The sequence below is a fragment of the Magnolia sinica genome, chromosome 1 (assembly GCF_029962835.1).
Source record: "Magnolia sinica isolate HGM2019 chromosome 1, MsV1, whole genome shotgun sequence".
NCBI lineage: Eukaryota > Viridiplantae > Streptophyta > Magnoliopsida > Magnoliales > Magnoliaceae > Magnolia > Magnolia sinica.
In genome coordinates this window covers 41,579,706-41,594,792 of record NC_080573.1, presented here as the reverse complement: position 1 = coordinate 41,594,792, position 15,087 = coordinate 41,579,706, and the positions used below count along the sequence as shown (strand labels likewise).

Below are 15,087 nucleotides of genomic sequence, written 5' to 3'. Positions count from 1 at the left end.
GGGTTAGGGATCCGGATTAAGGGGTTTGATTTAAGTCTAAAGAGAAGGAAAATAGAGGAAAACAGAACCTGAGATGAATCACATGCGCTGGACGCAAATGGCCCTGGGCGCACGTGTAACGCCCTGTGCTTTTGAGTACTCGGGTGTTACCGTATAACCAAACATAGTATAAGTACCAACCTAGCTTATGTTAACATTTACCTCTAATCTAACCTAAATGTGGCCATCGGGAGTAATCTCCACTCATAGATCAGTTTCTATCCAACCGTTAATTTTAATAAATCTGTATCATGGTCCACTCACAAAAATAATATGATCCAATCCTTCTAATTAAAGCCCGATAAGGGCCAAATGAATGAATAAATGGCATTGATCGGAGTGTGACCCACGAAAATAATCTAGAGAAAATTTATAATAAAAATAATAATTATATAAACATTTAAATATAAATAAGTAATTTAGTTTTGAAAAACCTATAAGACATCCCCGAAGGAGAGAACCTACAGGTTAGATATAAGTAATTAGTGATTAAAAATATATTAACAATTTTAATAATAATGAGGATATTAAAAACAACATAAAAATGATATTAAATATTACGAATACACATTAGGCCATCTAATATATGTTCTATCCATTAAATTTTAGATAGGTGGTCCCTTGGGACCATTTTGATCATTGACGTTCAACCATAGAATAATCTAACCATCAGATCGATAGAAATCATTAGTTTAATCACGAAAATAGAACAAAATGGCCCACTTGAGCTTTGGGTCGGCCTCAGCTCCGGTCAGATGTCCTAGTCGGATCCATAAAACCTGATGGACGGTCCAAATTTATCAAGTTATCATGGTGGACCCCACCTTGCTTGGTGCATGTGCACAGCCCATACTTACCTGCGGTGCACCCATATACACAACCCCTTTAATCTGGCTTTGACCCGAGCAAGACCAAAAAGAGAGGTTTCTCTCTTTCTCCCGTATTTTACAACAGCAACGGGCAGTCGTCTGCTGTTTGATCAGTGGACCACCATCCATGACCCACTTCCATTATCCAAGCCGTCCATCTTGTACAGGATGGATTTTAGACCAAACCCCACCTATTTTTACACTCTAGGACACGCATGAGCACAGACGAACGTGAGCACGAGCAAGGGTTGCGCACGGGTGTCATTACAAAAATGGAAACTTCGCTTCCTTGTTGGCAATGCAAGAGCGATATTCTCCTTCCTTTTAGACCGTTGGATGCAAATCATCTCAACCCTTCATGAGCTTAGGGTTTTCTAACAGAAGTTGCGCAGCTAGAGGCGCTTTTTGTCAAAACCGGCTGCCCTAAAAAGAATCTTAGCCGCCCGTGGGTTTCTAGAAGCCACCCTTGATCAATCCCGGCCCTTTAAATCGGGATATAATATCCCAAATATCCTAGAACCCTAGCGTCTGAGAGAGAAATCCACAGCTGAAATCGGTTCTTCCCTGTTTTTCCGAAAACTACCCAAGACTCGCAAGTTCGAACCCACCAGGAAAACTTGTCTGGAACTCCGAGTCCTGGCATCCACAAGCTTCAGTGCGATGATTCAAACCACCCAGAAACTCCGTTTTGAAGAAATCCTCACTAAGTCAAGAGCCGCCATTGAAGACAGTCTTCTTCTTTGTCGTTTTTGCACCAACACATGTTCTGGTGGGAGCTTTAATCTGAAATCCAGCCATCCAGAAGGAGGCCTACATGGTATGAATCTAATTTTCATTCGTCAAGCCAATACTATACCGAACAGTAGTTACTCCATTCCGGTAGGAAATCGAGAGAGGTGAGTGGATGGAGCGTCGCCCGCCATTGTTGCACCAACTGAGCTCAGTCTGGGTCTGGCCGTCGGCCCTATCTGGCGGTCAGAGACACAGTAAGATGGAAGGGGTAGAGAGGGAGAGAGGGTTGTGCGGTTGTTGCTGCCGCAGCAAGCTAGCCCGTGATAGATTGCTGCCGTGTTCGAGTCATCGCGAACTCGACTCAGCTCGACCGGGTCAAGATAGAATCTGGATGGGTCCAGATTGCTGGATGTTTTCAGCATGTGAGAAATATAACTCACCCCCTGTCAGCCTGTAGCCCAACAACGGGCGTCCCAGATCAGCCCATTTAGGGCCTAACTCGGCAGTTTTCCAAACTGAGTCGACTCACTCAGTCTCTTATGAGTTGAATCTAACCTAGTTCTAACTGGATGTTTGCTAGGGATCTGAAATATCACCACTGATCCTGAGACTGGTAGCTTATTGCTATGGCAAATGAATTCCTAGCCTGGAGACTCAACTAGTTGTGAGTTGAGGCGCCCGACTGAGTCAACTCAGTCGCGACTCATTGTCACCTTGTAAGCACCTATTTAGGAACTAGCATCTACCTTGAAGGTCACTCCTGCCTTCAACAAGCCTCAAGTGGATCATTTCATCCATCCCATAACAGCGTCTCAAATCGAGAGGAACCTTCATTCAAAGTGAGGGATATCCCACATGGCTTCATGATTTCATGGAATTCTAAAATAATTGTAAAAAGATATTATAATTGTGCAAATAGTAGTTGTGTTCCTTTAACTTTGAATTGACATGAATAAACATGTGGGACTGCCTCAATTTATGTTACCTCAACATATCTCATGAGAATTGCTTTAAGATGACCATGTCATATTGGGAATTGCTTGTGTACGCATATTCCTACTTGTTGCACATTATCATGCCACATTTGAAATTACATATATACATCTTCTAGTTGCATTAAATGTAAGAGTCCTTGCTTCCACTACAATAATAAGCTTGCTCCATTTCTCATTTTATGGGTTATAATTGTTATATTTTGATATAAACGAATATCTCTTCTTAAGATGTGTAGTAATCATGTTACTATCCAAATGTGTTTGAAATGTCATATTTGGGCCCTCCTTTGGACCTTGGAAAAGTAAATGAATTTATACTAAGTTCATACTTGAATGCTGGATATCCTATTAAAGAACTACTAGTCTTGATCATGCTTTTGAGAGTAATCTTGTTAATCCTATGGAATGTGCATGAGCATCATGGTACATGACATTCACGCATGACATATGAGACTTTTCCAGGATTAGACACTCCTCGGGCGTACCCCGTGTATTTTTCCAGGAGATATCCTTGGGCACACTCACTTTCATGGCTTTTTCCAGGTAGATAATCTACCGCGGGCGGTTTGCATGGTCTTTTCCGGGAGGCTAGTTCTCCTTGGGCGTACCTATGAGTATTTTTCCGGGTGACTAGTTTGCTTTGGGTGACCCTTTATTTTGACAGCTGGATGTGCATCCCCAGATCTGTGACTTTAGCATACATTCATGCACCCATACATTCATTTATAATTTCATCATTAGTCTCCTTGTAATTTAAATATGTTGATTTAAATTGTTTTGGAATAACATGGTATGCATGAATCCTTGCGGGAAATTCCCACTGAGTTTTCACTCACCCAATCATGCGGTTGCACCAAATAGATGCAAGAATGAGGACAGGTGGAGACCTCTACGATGGGTTTCCAAGGATGACTGAGGTGGAGTTTGGCGAGGAAGAGTTCTATGTGAATGTTGTTGAGTCGTTGGAGCTCAATTGATACTTTAGAATTTACTTGCTTTCATATTTCAGACTATGTGTTATATTTGAGTTGAAAAATAATTCCCCTATTGTGGGATTTCATTTTGCTGACATTTACATGTATTAAACTTCCTTATTGTTACTCTTGATATCCTTAATTTTTGCAATGTTGCCTTACTCTATGTTATGAAATTTGCCACTATTTAGATCTACGTTAGTCCACTTCATAACGTAATACTCGGGTTCTCAATGAGGAGCGACTATTCTCGGGTTTTGAGAACCAGGGTGTTACAGCGCGTGCGTGTCCAACTATCCGCACATGTGTGGGGCCCACAAAGTCAGAAACTGACTTCTAGGCTAGAATTAGCTAGGGTAGGACTGCCTTCATGCCAAATTTCATATCGATCCGATGCACGGTTTGTGTGTAGTACTCCGTCGAAGTTTCAGCCCCTCAAATGGGCCAGAATCTGAAATCTACTTGTGCCTTGCTGTAGAAGAGAACTTGGGTACGAGAGAGGGTGAATGTGAGGATGGAAAGGATGTAGAAGATGATGGATGTGGGGTGTAAAGAGGTGAGGGTGATTTGAAACGGGTGTGGCTTCACACCATGATAGTTAGCCCTTCGAGGAAGGAAGGGTTTCGCACCCAATTTGATTCTTTAACCTAAAGAGAGAGAGGAAGAAAACGCTGGAATTTTATTCATAAACTTCATATCAATACCTACATGGGGCTCCTTTATTTATAAGAAAACCCTAAACCCCAAAAGACAATTTTACCCTTTCGCCATGTGCGCGCATTAATACCAAAACTTAAAGCAAATAAATACTAAGTAATCAAAACCATTCATGAAGTTTCTAATAACAAAAGTAATCAAAACTAAAAATCCTAGATCATCTAAAGTAGTGGACCATGATCATGAGATCCGATGGTAGAATCTATGTGATGATCGTGTCCACTCCAAAGCCCCGTAGCGCAACCCCTAACTGTGAGGCCTTCCAAAGATGTCGTCGTCGATCTAAATCGAAAGTGGAGCCCGCCTCCTCCTTGAATGTGCGTAGGGTGGGGGGCGTGCAAAGGTTTCGCCACCGGCGACACAAAGCTCCTGAACCGCTCTAAGATGTCTGGATCAAGTCTCTGAAGCTCCTCCTTAGTGAGCCACGTATTGTCGGAAGCTGGGCGTAACTTCCACTTAATAAGGAACTTTCAAAAGCCGCTATCCATCGTCGATGCTATCTAATGGTCTACAATATCCTCTATCTCCTCTCTGGGTGCAGGAAGGGTACGTATTAGAGGTAGAGGCTGGGAAGATGGGTCGAGAAGGGGTCATGGGTTAAGAGAAAGGTCTGGGAAATCAAGATGGTTACGTGAAAGACAGGACAATGTATCAGTGGTCCCCTGAAATGCAACTAGATCCTCCACATTGAATGTGGAACAAATTCCAATGAAAGGTGGAAGATCTACCATATACACATTGGGATCATTTCGTTTTATAATTTTGAATGGTCCAACGCTACGCGCGTGTAATTTCCGAACGGCTCATTGAGGATACTACTCTGGCCTGATGTGGACCATCACAGAGTCTCCTACATTAAATTCCTTGAATCGTTTATGTTGGTCCACAGAAAATTTGTATTGTTCATTACTAGTATTGATCTTTCGCCTGATTTCTTGATGCAATGAATGAATATGATGTGCAAAAGACTGCAAACTCCGATGGCCTATGAGATAGAGACATTGGGACAAGATCAAAAGGACTTAAACCTATGGATCTATTGACAGAACTATTAAATGCAAACTCGGCGATAGGTAATGCAGTGTCCCGCGTCCTGGTGTGCTCTCCCACTGAACACCTAAGTAAATTTCCTAGGCTCTTGTTGATCACCTCAGCTTGACCATCAGTCTGAGGGTAGTTGGCAAAAGAAAATCGGAGCCTAGTACTCATCATATGTCATAGTGTCTTCCAAAAATAACTCATGAACCGCACATCACGGTCAGACACTATGGTTTTGGGTAACCCATGAAGTTTGACAACCTCACTGAAGAATAATTTGGAAACATGAGATGCGTCAGAAGTCTTCAAACAAGGGATAAAGTGGGCCATTTTAGAAAAACATTCCATGACAACAAATATGGAATCGTGTTTTCGAATGGTCTTGGGAAGCCCAAGCACGAAGTCCATACTGATGTCCTGCCAATGGGCGAATGGAACTGGCAAAGGTGTGTATAGCCCCGTATTCTGCTTTTTCCGCTTTGCAGTTGACAAGTACGACACTGTCCTATAATTTTGGCCACGTCTCGCTTGAGGCATGGCCAATAGAATCTATCCCCCACTAGGGCAATGGTCTTATCTCGACCAAAATGACCTACGACCCCTCCTGAATGTAACTCCCAGACAAGAAAATCGCGGAGGGAGGTGCGAGGTATGCACAAACGGTCACTCCTAAACAAATATCCGTCCAATATCAAATATTCACTGCTAGCTCCTGACGGACACTCTAACAACGATACGCACACAACTCCAAAATCGGGACACTCAGAATAATCTTCTCTAACACACTCGAGCCTCGTGACTTCGACACTCATGGAATTGAGTAACATGACTCGATGACTCAACGCGTCAGCAGGCTTATTCTCTACACTGACCTTGTGCTTAAGCACAAAAGTGTACTCTTAAAGGAACTGAACCCACTTGGCGTGCCTAGGGTTTAATTTCTTCTGAGAATTCGGATATCTCAAGGCCTCGTGATCTGAGAACAAGACGAATTCTTACGGCAATAGATAATGACGCCAGTGGCACAACGGTTGCACTACCGCATAAAATTCTTTGTCATAGGTGGAGTATTTTTATTTCGCCTCATTCAGTTTCTCACTGAAAAAAAGCGACAGGGTGTCTTTCCTGACTAAGTACTCCTATGCCGACTCTTGACGCGTCACATGTAACTTCAAAAACTTTTGAAAAATCCAGAAGTTGTGACTGGAGCTTCAGTCATCTTGACCTTTATCTCCTTGAAGACCTTTGAGGCTGCCTTCTTCCATTGAAACTCTCCTTTTTTTATGCAATCCGTGATGGGAGCCATAATGGGACTAAAGCCTCAAATGAACCGTCTATAAAAGGTGGCCAAGCCGTGAAAGTTGCGTGCCTCGTGAATACTGCGCGGTTCAGGCCAATTGATGATGGCCTTAACTTTCTCGAGATCCGCCGACACTCCTTCAGATGACACAACAAAACCTAAGAAGATAACACTGCTAGACATAAATGCATACTTCTTTAGGTCGGCGTACAATTTTTCAGCTCTAAAGATCCTATAAACCTGCCTCAAATGGTTGAGGTGTTGTTCCTTGGTCATGTTATAAATCAAGATATCATCAAAGTAGACAACCAGGAACTTCCCCATGAAGGGCCTTGGCACTTAGGTCATCACATGCATAAAGGTACTCGGGGCATTAGTTAGCCCGAAAGGCATAACTAGCCACTCATATAGCCCATCCTTCGTCTTGAAGGCCCTCTTCCACTCGTCGCCAAGGCGTATATGGATTTGGTGATAACCACTTTTGAAGTCAATTTTTGAGAAGATAATAGCATTGTCCATCATGTCCAACATGTCATCAAGACGCGGAATAGGAAACCGATACTTGATTGTAATTTTGTTGATGGCCATACTATCAACACACATCCTCCATGTGTCATCCTTCATAGGTGTAAGAAAGGCGGGCACGGCATACGGGCTCATGCTCTCTCGAATGAAACCCTTTTCTAGAAGCTTGTCAACCTGCCTCTTCAACTCTGCATGCTCCTTTGGGTTCATACTGTAACGAGGGAGGTTTAGTAGAGTCGCCCCAGGGACTAAATCAATGGCGTGTTATATATCCCTCATAGGGAGAAGTTCATCCGGTAGATCATCAGGAAAGACATCATGAAACTCATCCACTACCGGAATGGACTTAGTGGGTAACTCTACACTAGTATCTGGTGCACTCTTTAGATTAACCAAAATTTGATGGATGTGTGCATCTAATTGATCCAAACAATTATTAACCTGTTGTGAAGATACTTTGATGCTTGCATCCATGGCGTCAAACTTTTGGGTTATTCTCCTGAGAGACTCGATAAGTTGCTCGGTGTTCATAATGGGGTGCAGACCAAAGCCACGTCTAGTACGTGTGGGCATGCACTACACAACTCAAGGGGTCCTAAGATGCAACTATATGTTCCTAGACTCCACTATATGCACCCTAGTGACATTAAATGAACCTATAGGACGCTATATGAATGAAAATACAAAACTCTACAAAAATCCAGCAATATGGCTGTCAAAATAAATGGACAATAGAAAATTCTGCAAAGTGAATTGCTAACTTTCTGATAACAGAAATTTCAGCAGCCTATATCATAAATTATGGATCTCAAAATAGCCCTAAATGAACATGTGTGGTGCATGGAAAAAAAAAAAATGAACCCTAATCATGCATTGTATTCCCCTAAGACAACCTTGGCTTTGATACCAAATTTGATGCAGGACATGAAATTAAATATGACATGCAAGAGCTCAAGCTTTAGATTATACCAATTTTAAACAATCACAAAATTCCACATCCTACATACGATCAAATATTCAAAAAGGGGAATCTATGAGGGTCTAAGCCTACACAATTTTGGGGCTGGATCAAACTAAAATTATAAACGAAACAAACTCAAAGGATTGCTAGAGTCATCCATTCTTGCAAAGGATTGTTCCCCAATTCAAGAGATTCACCAAGTTTCAATTTGAGGGAAAATCTAGGGTTTGAAAATTGGGAATAATTAGGATTTAGGACTCTTAGGGTTAGGGATCTGGATTAAGGGGTTTGATTTAAATCCAAAGAGAAGGACAATAGAGGAAAACAGAACCTGAGATGAATCACATGCATTGGACAGCAGATGGCCTTGGGCGCACGTGCATGTCCAACCGTCCGCATGTGTGGGACCCACAAAGTCAAAAACTGACTTCTAGGCTAGGTTCAGCTAGGGTAGGATTGCCTCCATGCCAAATTTCGTGTCGATCCGATGCACGGTTTGTGCGTAGTACTCTGCCGAATTTTCAGCCCCTCAGATGGGCCAGAATCTGAAATCTGCTTGTGCCCTGCTGTAGAAGAGAACTTGGGTATGAGAGGAGGTGAATCTGAAGATGGAAATAATGTAGAAGATGATGGATGTGGGGTGTAAAGAGGTGGGGGTGATTTGGAACGGGTGTGGCTTCACATCGCGGTAGCTAGCCCTTCGAGGAAGGGAGGGTTTTGCACCCAATTTGATTCTTCAACCCAAAAAGATAGAAAGGAAGAAAACGCAGGAATTTTATTCATAAACTTCATATCAATACCTACATGGGGCTCCTTTATTTATAAGAAAACCCTAAACCCCAAAAGACAATTTTACCCTTGCGCCATATGCATGCATTAATAGTAAAACTTAAAGCAAATAAATACTAAGCAATCAAAACCATTCATGAAGTTTCTAATAATAAAAGTAATCAAAACTAAAAATCCTAGATCATCTAAAGTAGTGGGCCATGATCATGAGATCCGATGGTAAAATCTACGTGATGATCGGGTCCACTCCAAAGCCCCATAGCACAGCCCCTAACTGTGAGGCCCTCCAAAGATGTTATCGTCGATCCAGATCGAAAGTGGGGCCCACCTCCTCCTTGAATATGTGAGTAGGGTGGGGGGCGTGTGCATGACGTCCCCGTCACCCTCATGGATCTTCTCAACAAGATAAAGAGAAATCTTGTCAATCGCCTAATGGGTCTAAAAATGCAAGGATGAGATTACCACAATTTTGATATCACGAATTATTAATATTTCAATGCCAAGATTCACATGCATGTCCAAGGAAGATGGTAGACTCTAGATACTGCACAACCTGCCTTGATAAATCTGATTGTTTTTCAAATTACCACCATGATGACAGAAAGGGCTGCCACTGGATTGCAATTCAGAGGAATGTTGTGTTCTAGTATCATAGCAGAGTGAAATCTCAGACTCCACATCTAAGTAGATCTGAAAAAACAAAGGTTGCATGAAACCTGATGCTGCAGACAACTAAAGCAAAACATGGTGATTGTCTTTGATAGTCATGGTCCAGCTTGGGTTGGAGAGGTGAGAAATGATAAGGGTTTGGCACTGGCCTGCTCAGGCCATTGTGGTGCAGTGGATTCAATATCTGCAAACATACACGTTCTTAGAGGTCCTAACATTTTTTCTCCAGAAATCTTATTGTGGAGGGAGATTATCAAGTAATATTTCAGTGGGTACGGGAGTCTTGGCAGGGCCCTTGATGCCTAGCTCCTTGTATAGCTGAATTGAAGATCTTGTTGGACAAATTTGGAAATAAGTGCTCTATTGTTTTGAAAGAAGCAAATGGCATTCCCAGGCCAAAATTGGAGAAACAAGAACTTCACTCAATATTGGCCAATCCCTGAATTTGTAATATATTTTCTACTGTCTTTCATTCCTTACAAAAAGAGCAAAGAAAAAGGAAAAGAAAATACTAACAATCAACTCATACGGCAATTCTCCATGATCAACAAATATAATTATAAGGAGTCAAGACACTAACAGAAAAAAGAGAGACAAACCTCTGGAGAGACAAATCGCAAATTTGAGAATTTTAAAGAAACATCTTTAAATGACTCCGGCCGATGATTCCACTCCTCCCACAGATATCTATCCTCCAAAGATAAGAAGTGAAAGTTAACTGTAATTCTTAGAACCTTCAAACACAACAAAAGATACAGCTAATAAACAAGATTTATTTATCAAACAAAAATGGCGATCATCAATCATGTAAAAGAGGACCTATACAAAACTATCCTCTCAAGATAAAGAAGTGAAAGTCAACCATAGTTGTTAGAAAATTTAAACATGACAAAATATAGAATTTATAAACAAGATTTATCTATATAACAAAAATGGCGATCATAAATCATGAAAAAGAGGATCCATGTCATATAACTGACGATACGAATACTTCAAAATGGTTAACATATTCATATAATATTGTGTCCAACACTTCAACTTTGTGTAAAATCCGTACTCATGACCTTCCATATGTGGGTACCGTAGCATAGAGCAAAATCAGAAAGGTTGACTCCTGAAAATTGCTAGAGAAGTGAAAGTTGATTTGAAAATGGGACCAATCTAGCTTGAAAACCCGAAATTGGATGGAAATGCTGGTGATCATTAAGTAAACAATGTGAAACTAGAAACTTTCTACAACTTCACTTGCTACAACTACAAAATGACAAACAAAATGAAGATCTATTTCCAATCCAGAATAAAAATTCCTGACCAGATGGAAATTGAATTTTCAGGGATTAGCTAAAATGACATCAACCAAATGAATCATGTGACAGAAAAAGAATCACTTTTGCACGAAACATTGAACTGCCTAAGAGAGAAAACTCACAAATGAGAAAAGCTTTAACCAAGGAGAACCTCCATTGCATAAAGAAATCATCAACTAACAAACTGTTTTAGAAATGGCCTTCTAGGCATTTATGCTAGAATCAAGACATGGATAAGAAACCATGGGGAGAAAAAGTACATTCTGGAAAGTTTTGTATGAATTACTTCCTAAAACTTTCTTTATACAAGGAAAACATATACTGCATTTTTTATGTGGAAATTAGTGTGTTTCTACACTAACTTTTTGGGAATCTATCATTAAGATCAGACTTTTTTTTTTTAATTGCCAACAGTAACATAGTTAGGATAAGGCTGTGATAGTGATAGAGATAGCGATCAATAGAAGTAATTTTATTAGAACAAGTTAAAAGATTACAAGTAACCATATAGACAATGGATTGAAAAAGCCATCATTAAATAAAAGGATAAGGAACCCTACATAAACTAGGACAGAAATTAGGAAATCATTCACCTTCGAATAAGATTCTCTAAACCTTTGTGAATTCCTTTCCAAGAATCCATGTGCAATATGCATGGTACTTTAGGTGCCTTTTCAATTTCTTCATCTGAAAGACAAAAGTATAGCATGAGTGAAAGAGAGACATTCATACATGAGAGAGAAATAGAGATTCTGCAAATACCAGAAGCTTACCTTTAAAATTAGCTACCTCTCCAGGATGACAAATAACTATCAAACTCCAATGATTACTGTTGTCCAATATACACCAATGCACAAATTTGGAATGTCAGAGTTAACTTATTCATAAGCACTAAATATGCATCAAGCAAAATTATTCTTACGTGAAATTTACAGGTATGAAGATGTAATCCTTTTCAAATACATTTACTTTCCCTGTCCATTTACGAACATTTAGGAAAGCTGCACTCCCTTCTCTTGCACTTCCTGGATCCTTGTCTATATCAGCTAGCTTGCAGAAGAAAAAACAGTTGAAAAAATGGAATCTTTGCTTGTCCTCAACTGGGATTTTATTCTTTAAGTATCTGTCATTCAAGTAAATTATTATAAGCAACATATCTGGAAACTTGAATTGAAGCGTTCATGTAATTTTATTTTATTTTTTAAAAAAAAGGTAAATAAAAGCAACAGTGTGCATACACAGAAAACTGGGTATGATTAGAAAACTTCAAGAAACGAAATAAAGACCAGATCAAACGAGGTATGCAATCAAAATTTCTGTAATTTACGATCCTTTTTCTCCTTCCATCAAAATAAGCCCAAATTACTCGCATATAGTCATCCTATAGTTGCACGAAGCATGAAGCAACATGGCAAAAAGGGTAAAATATCAAGCTTGAAAGAGAAACACACAAATATAAGTGAGTTCATCTGTCTGATAATGGTAGAACTGAAGAATAAACTGTCCGAATAGTGATTAAATGGAATGAGCAAGCACGATGTATACAAATAATGAAATTTCATACGCAAACCATTGTCACCTAGCAAAGAATGATTTTTGCTCCATAGTAATAAGAAATAACTTTAAAAAGGAATAGTGGATGTGGAAAACAAGTGTTTTTGTACTCAACTAGAAGACCCATGGAAGTTTCTGCATTTCAACTTACTTAAGATAAAAGTCAATGATGGTGTCATTGATGAATTTCTTTGGTTGCAATAGCTCAACGTCTCTCTTACTAATTGAAACAGCATCAAGATCTCCTTTTGGATAGATAACATCTTTAAAAGGCTCATCAATACTGAAATTTTAAAATTAGTCAAGTGTATCAGAAAATAGATTGAATACAAAAAGAATATAAGGCAAACCAGAAGTTTCTATCAAACTTTGAAATATAAAGTCATTAGCAGCCTTTAAAATGGGAAATAATTAGTGAAAGTGAAACTAACATTGAATCATGATGCTCACAAAGCTGGTTAAATACCTAGATATTTTCTCATCCATGAATGGGTAAAGATGCCAAAGACTATTGAACATTAAAAAATATATATATATAATGAAAAGTAATGTGCCATTAAATATGCATTTTCATCATAGTGGAAAATGATTCTGTGGAGAAGTAAGAGAATATAAAATATTTTTTATGGATGATTAAAATTCATTAAAAGAAAAGACCAGAAAGGATCGGAACAAAGACAACAAAACACAATGACCAAGGACATAAAAGACCAAAACAATATAACGCCTTGAGGATAACAAACTGCCAAGCCTAAAGAGGATCCAAAGAGCCACCAAAAAGGATCAACAATTTCCCAAGCCTGAAGCAAGAAGATGTATCAACATACTGAAAAAAGCCACTACTATCACTTTGACTGAATCTACTCTCTCTCTCTCTCTCTCTCTCTCTCTCTCTCTCTCTCCCCCAAAACCATTCCTTCTTCTGGATGTCGCAATGGCGAACCGCCAACAAGCATCAACACGAAATCAATGATCGTCTGCTAGTGTGCCTGTAGCAATCCCTGATCACAGCTGTGTTGGCTGCTTTGTACCAGAGACGATGAGAAAATCAGGTATGGGCTGAGAAACCAAGCTGATGTTTCCTACATCCTGAAGCCAATTCCTAATACTGTGAAAGAAACCATCCAACAGGAAGAACAATAGCAATCCACACCCACAGAACCCAATGATTTTGTCTTCGACATGGTGCTATTCAGAAGCTCAGACCGTGATATGCGGATCAGGATGATCGGTGACACTATTATCCGGCAATGCACTAACCTTCTACCTCTGGAAATTTCAACTAAACTTAGCGGTGTAGCAAGAGAAAAGCTTGTTGCTCCTAACCCTCCTGCCAAGAACAATGGCAGAACCATGGCTGCTACAGGTAACAGTGGTGGTAACCAACCTTCTACTGCCAAAAACAATGGTGGACCTGCTACTGCAAGAGATTTAGATTATGAGATTGCCGAAAACAATGGCAACCACCCTGCAGCTGCCTCTGCTGGACAGTATCTCCTACGGCCGGATGACGCCAGCATTCTTCCATACCCTCCCGTCACCAAAAATCAAGCCTGAATCTGACCAGCAATTGACATCTACGACACCGCAGTTCTCCTGCTGTCACTTAGAGATCAGAGTCTTCCCACCACTGCTTACTGTTCCGCTGCTGGCTTCACTGCCTGTAGAGTGCGTTGTCAGTCTGCCTGAATCATGCTCACAAATAAAATTGATGACTGCACCTCCTTTCGCAGGTGACCTGGGAGACATTGTTCCTGCAACGGTCGAATTTTCAACCTTTGCAGGAAACAAGGCTCCTGCAATGGCTCTCTCCTGACGCTGACCAAGGTTGGTTGATTGGTTTGAGGCTTGTCCATCGCAGGCCTGCTGCAAGTGGATCTTCTGGTGGGCCCACTTGTGACCACTAGGGCCCACGTGGCTTGTTGCTCCCAAACAATCTCAACCATCCAAAGCTTAGCTAGTGGGCCTGTTGCTCCCCAACTGGATAGCAGGCCTGGTAACTGAGCCCATTTTGTGAATCCAATTCTGGGCCCTTCCTAGTGCGACAATGCCCCCCTTCCCAAGCAACCTCTATTCTCCTCCCCCCAGGCACAAAATCATAGTTATGATAAGCAATCCTGCAGGACAAACGGATGTTGGGCCAACCTGTTTTGGTCAGACCAAAACCCTTCTCTAAACCTAAATTTTATTGCCCCTGACCCTCAGGATTGCTTTACCATTCCTAATCAGAACGACGAAGTGAGTGATGGAGATAAACTATGGAACAACACACTCGCGTGATACTTCATCAGGAAAGGCCCTATTTCCCAATAGTGAAAGATGCATTAGAACATGCATGGAAAGTTTTTTTTTAAAAAAAGCGACCTTGAAATAACAACTCTCAAAAATGGCTTCTACATGTTCAAATTCTAAAGTTATGACGAGAGTAAGGCAATCCTTGAAAAAGGAACCTGGTTTGTGACTGGCCATCCACATATGCTAAGGAGGTGGTCTTCCAGAGTCTCTCCAAAAACATGACCTTGACTCCATCCCCCTATGATCGAATTGCCTAACCTCAACATCATTTATAGAACGCCACAAATCCTTAGTAAAGTGGCAAGCTCGATAAGTACCCCATT

General features: G+C 40.6%; 1 protein-coding gene across 4 annotated transcripts in view; it reads right to left on the bottom strand.

The window, feature by feature from the left end:
• LOC131246801 (probable ubiquitin-like-specific protease 2A) overlaps nt 1-15,087 on the bottom strand; it is a 64,622-nt gene that overhangs the window by 29,929 nt on the left and 19,606 nt on the right. For all 4 annotated transcript variants that reach the window (XM_058247230.1, XM_058247216.1, XM_058247223.1 and 1 more), the window contains 5 exons: nt 12,621-12,752; nt 11,838-12,038; nt 11,689-11,744; nt 11,509-11,602; nt 10,208-10,295 (listed from right to left, as the gene is read on the bottom strand). In XM_058247230.1, the coding sequence (XP_058103213.1) occupies nt 10,208-10,295; nt 11,509-11,602; nt 11,689-11,744; nt 11,838-12,038; nt 12,621-12,752 (571 nt within the window). The remainder of the gene's footprint in view (nt 1-10,207; nt 10,296-11,508; nt 11,603-11,688; nt 11,745-11,837; nt 12,039-12,620; nt 12,753-15,087) is intronic.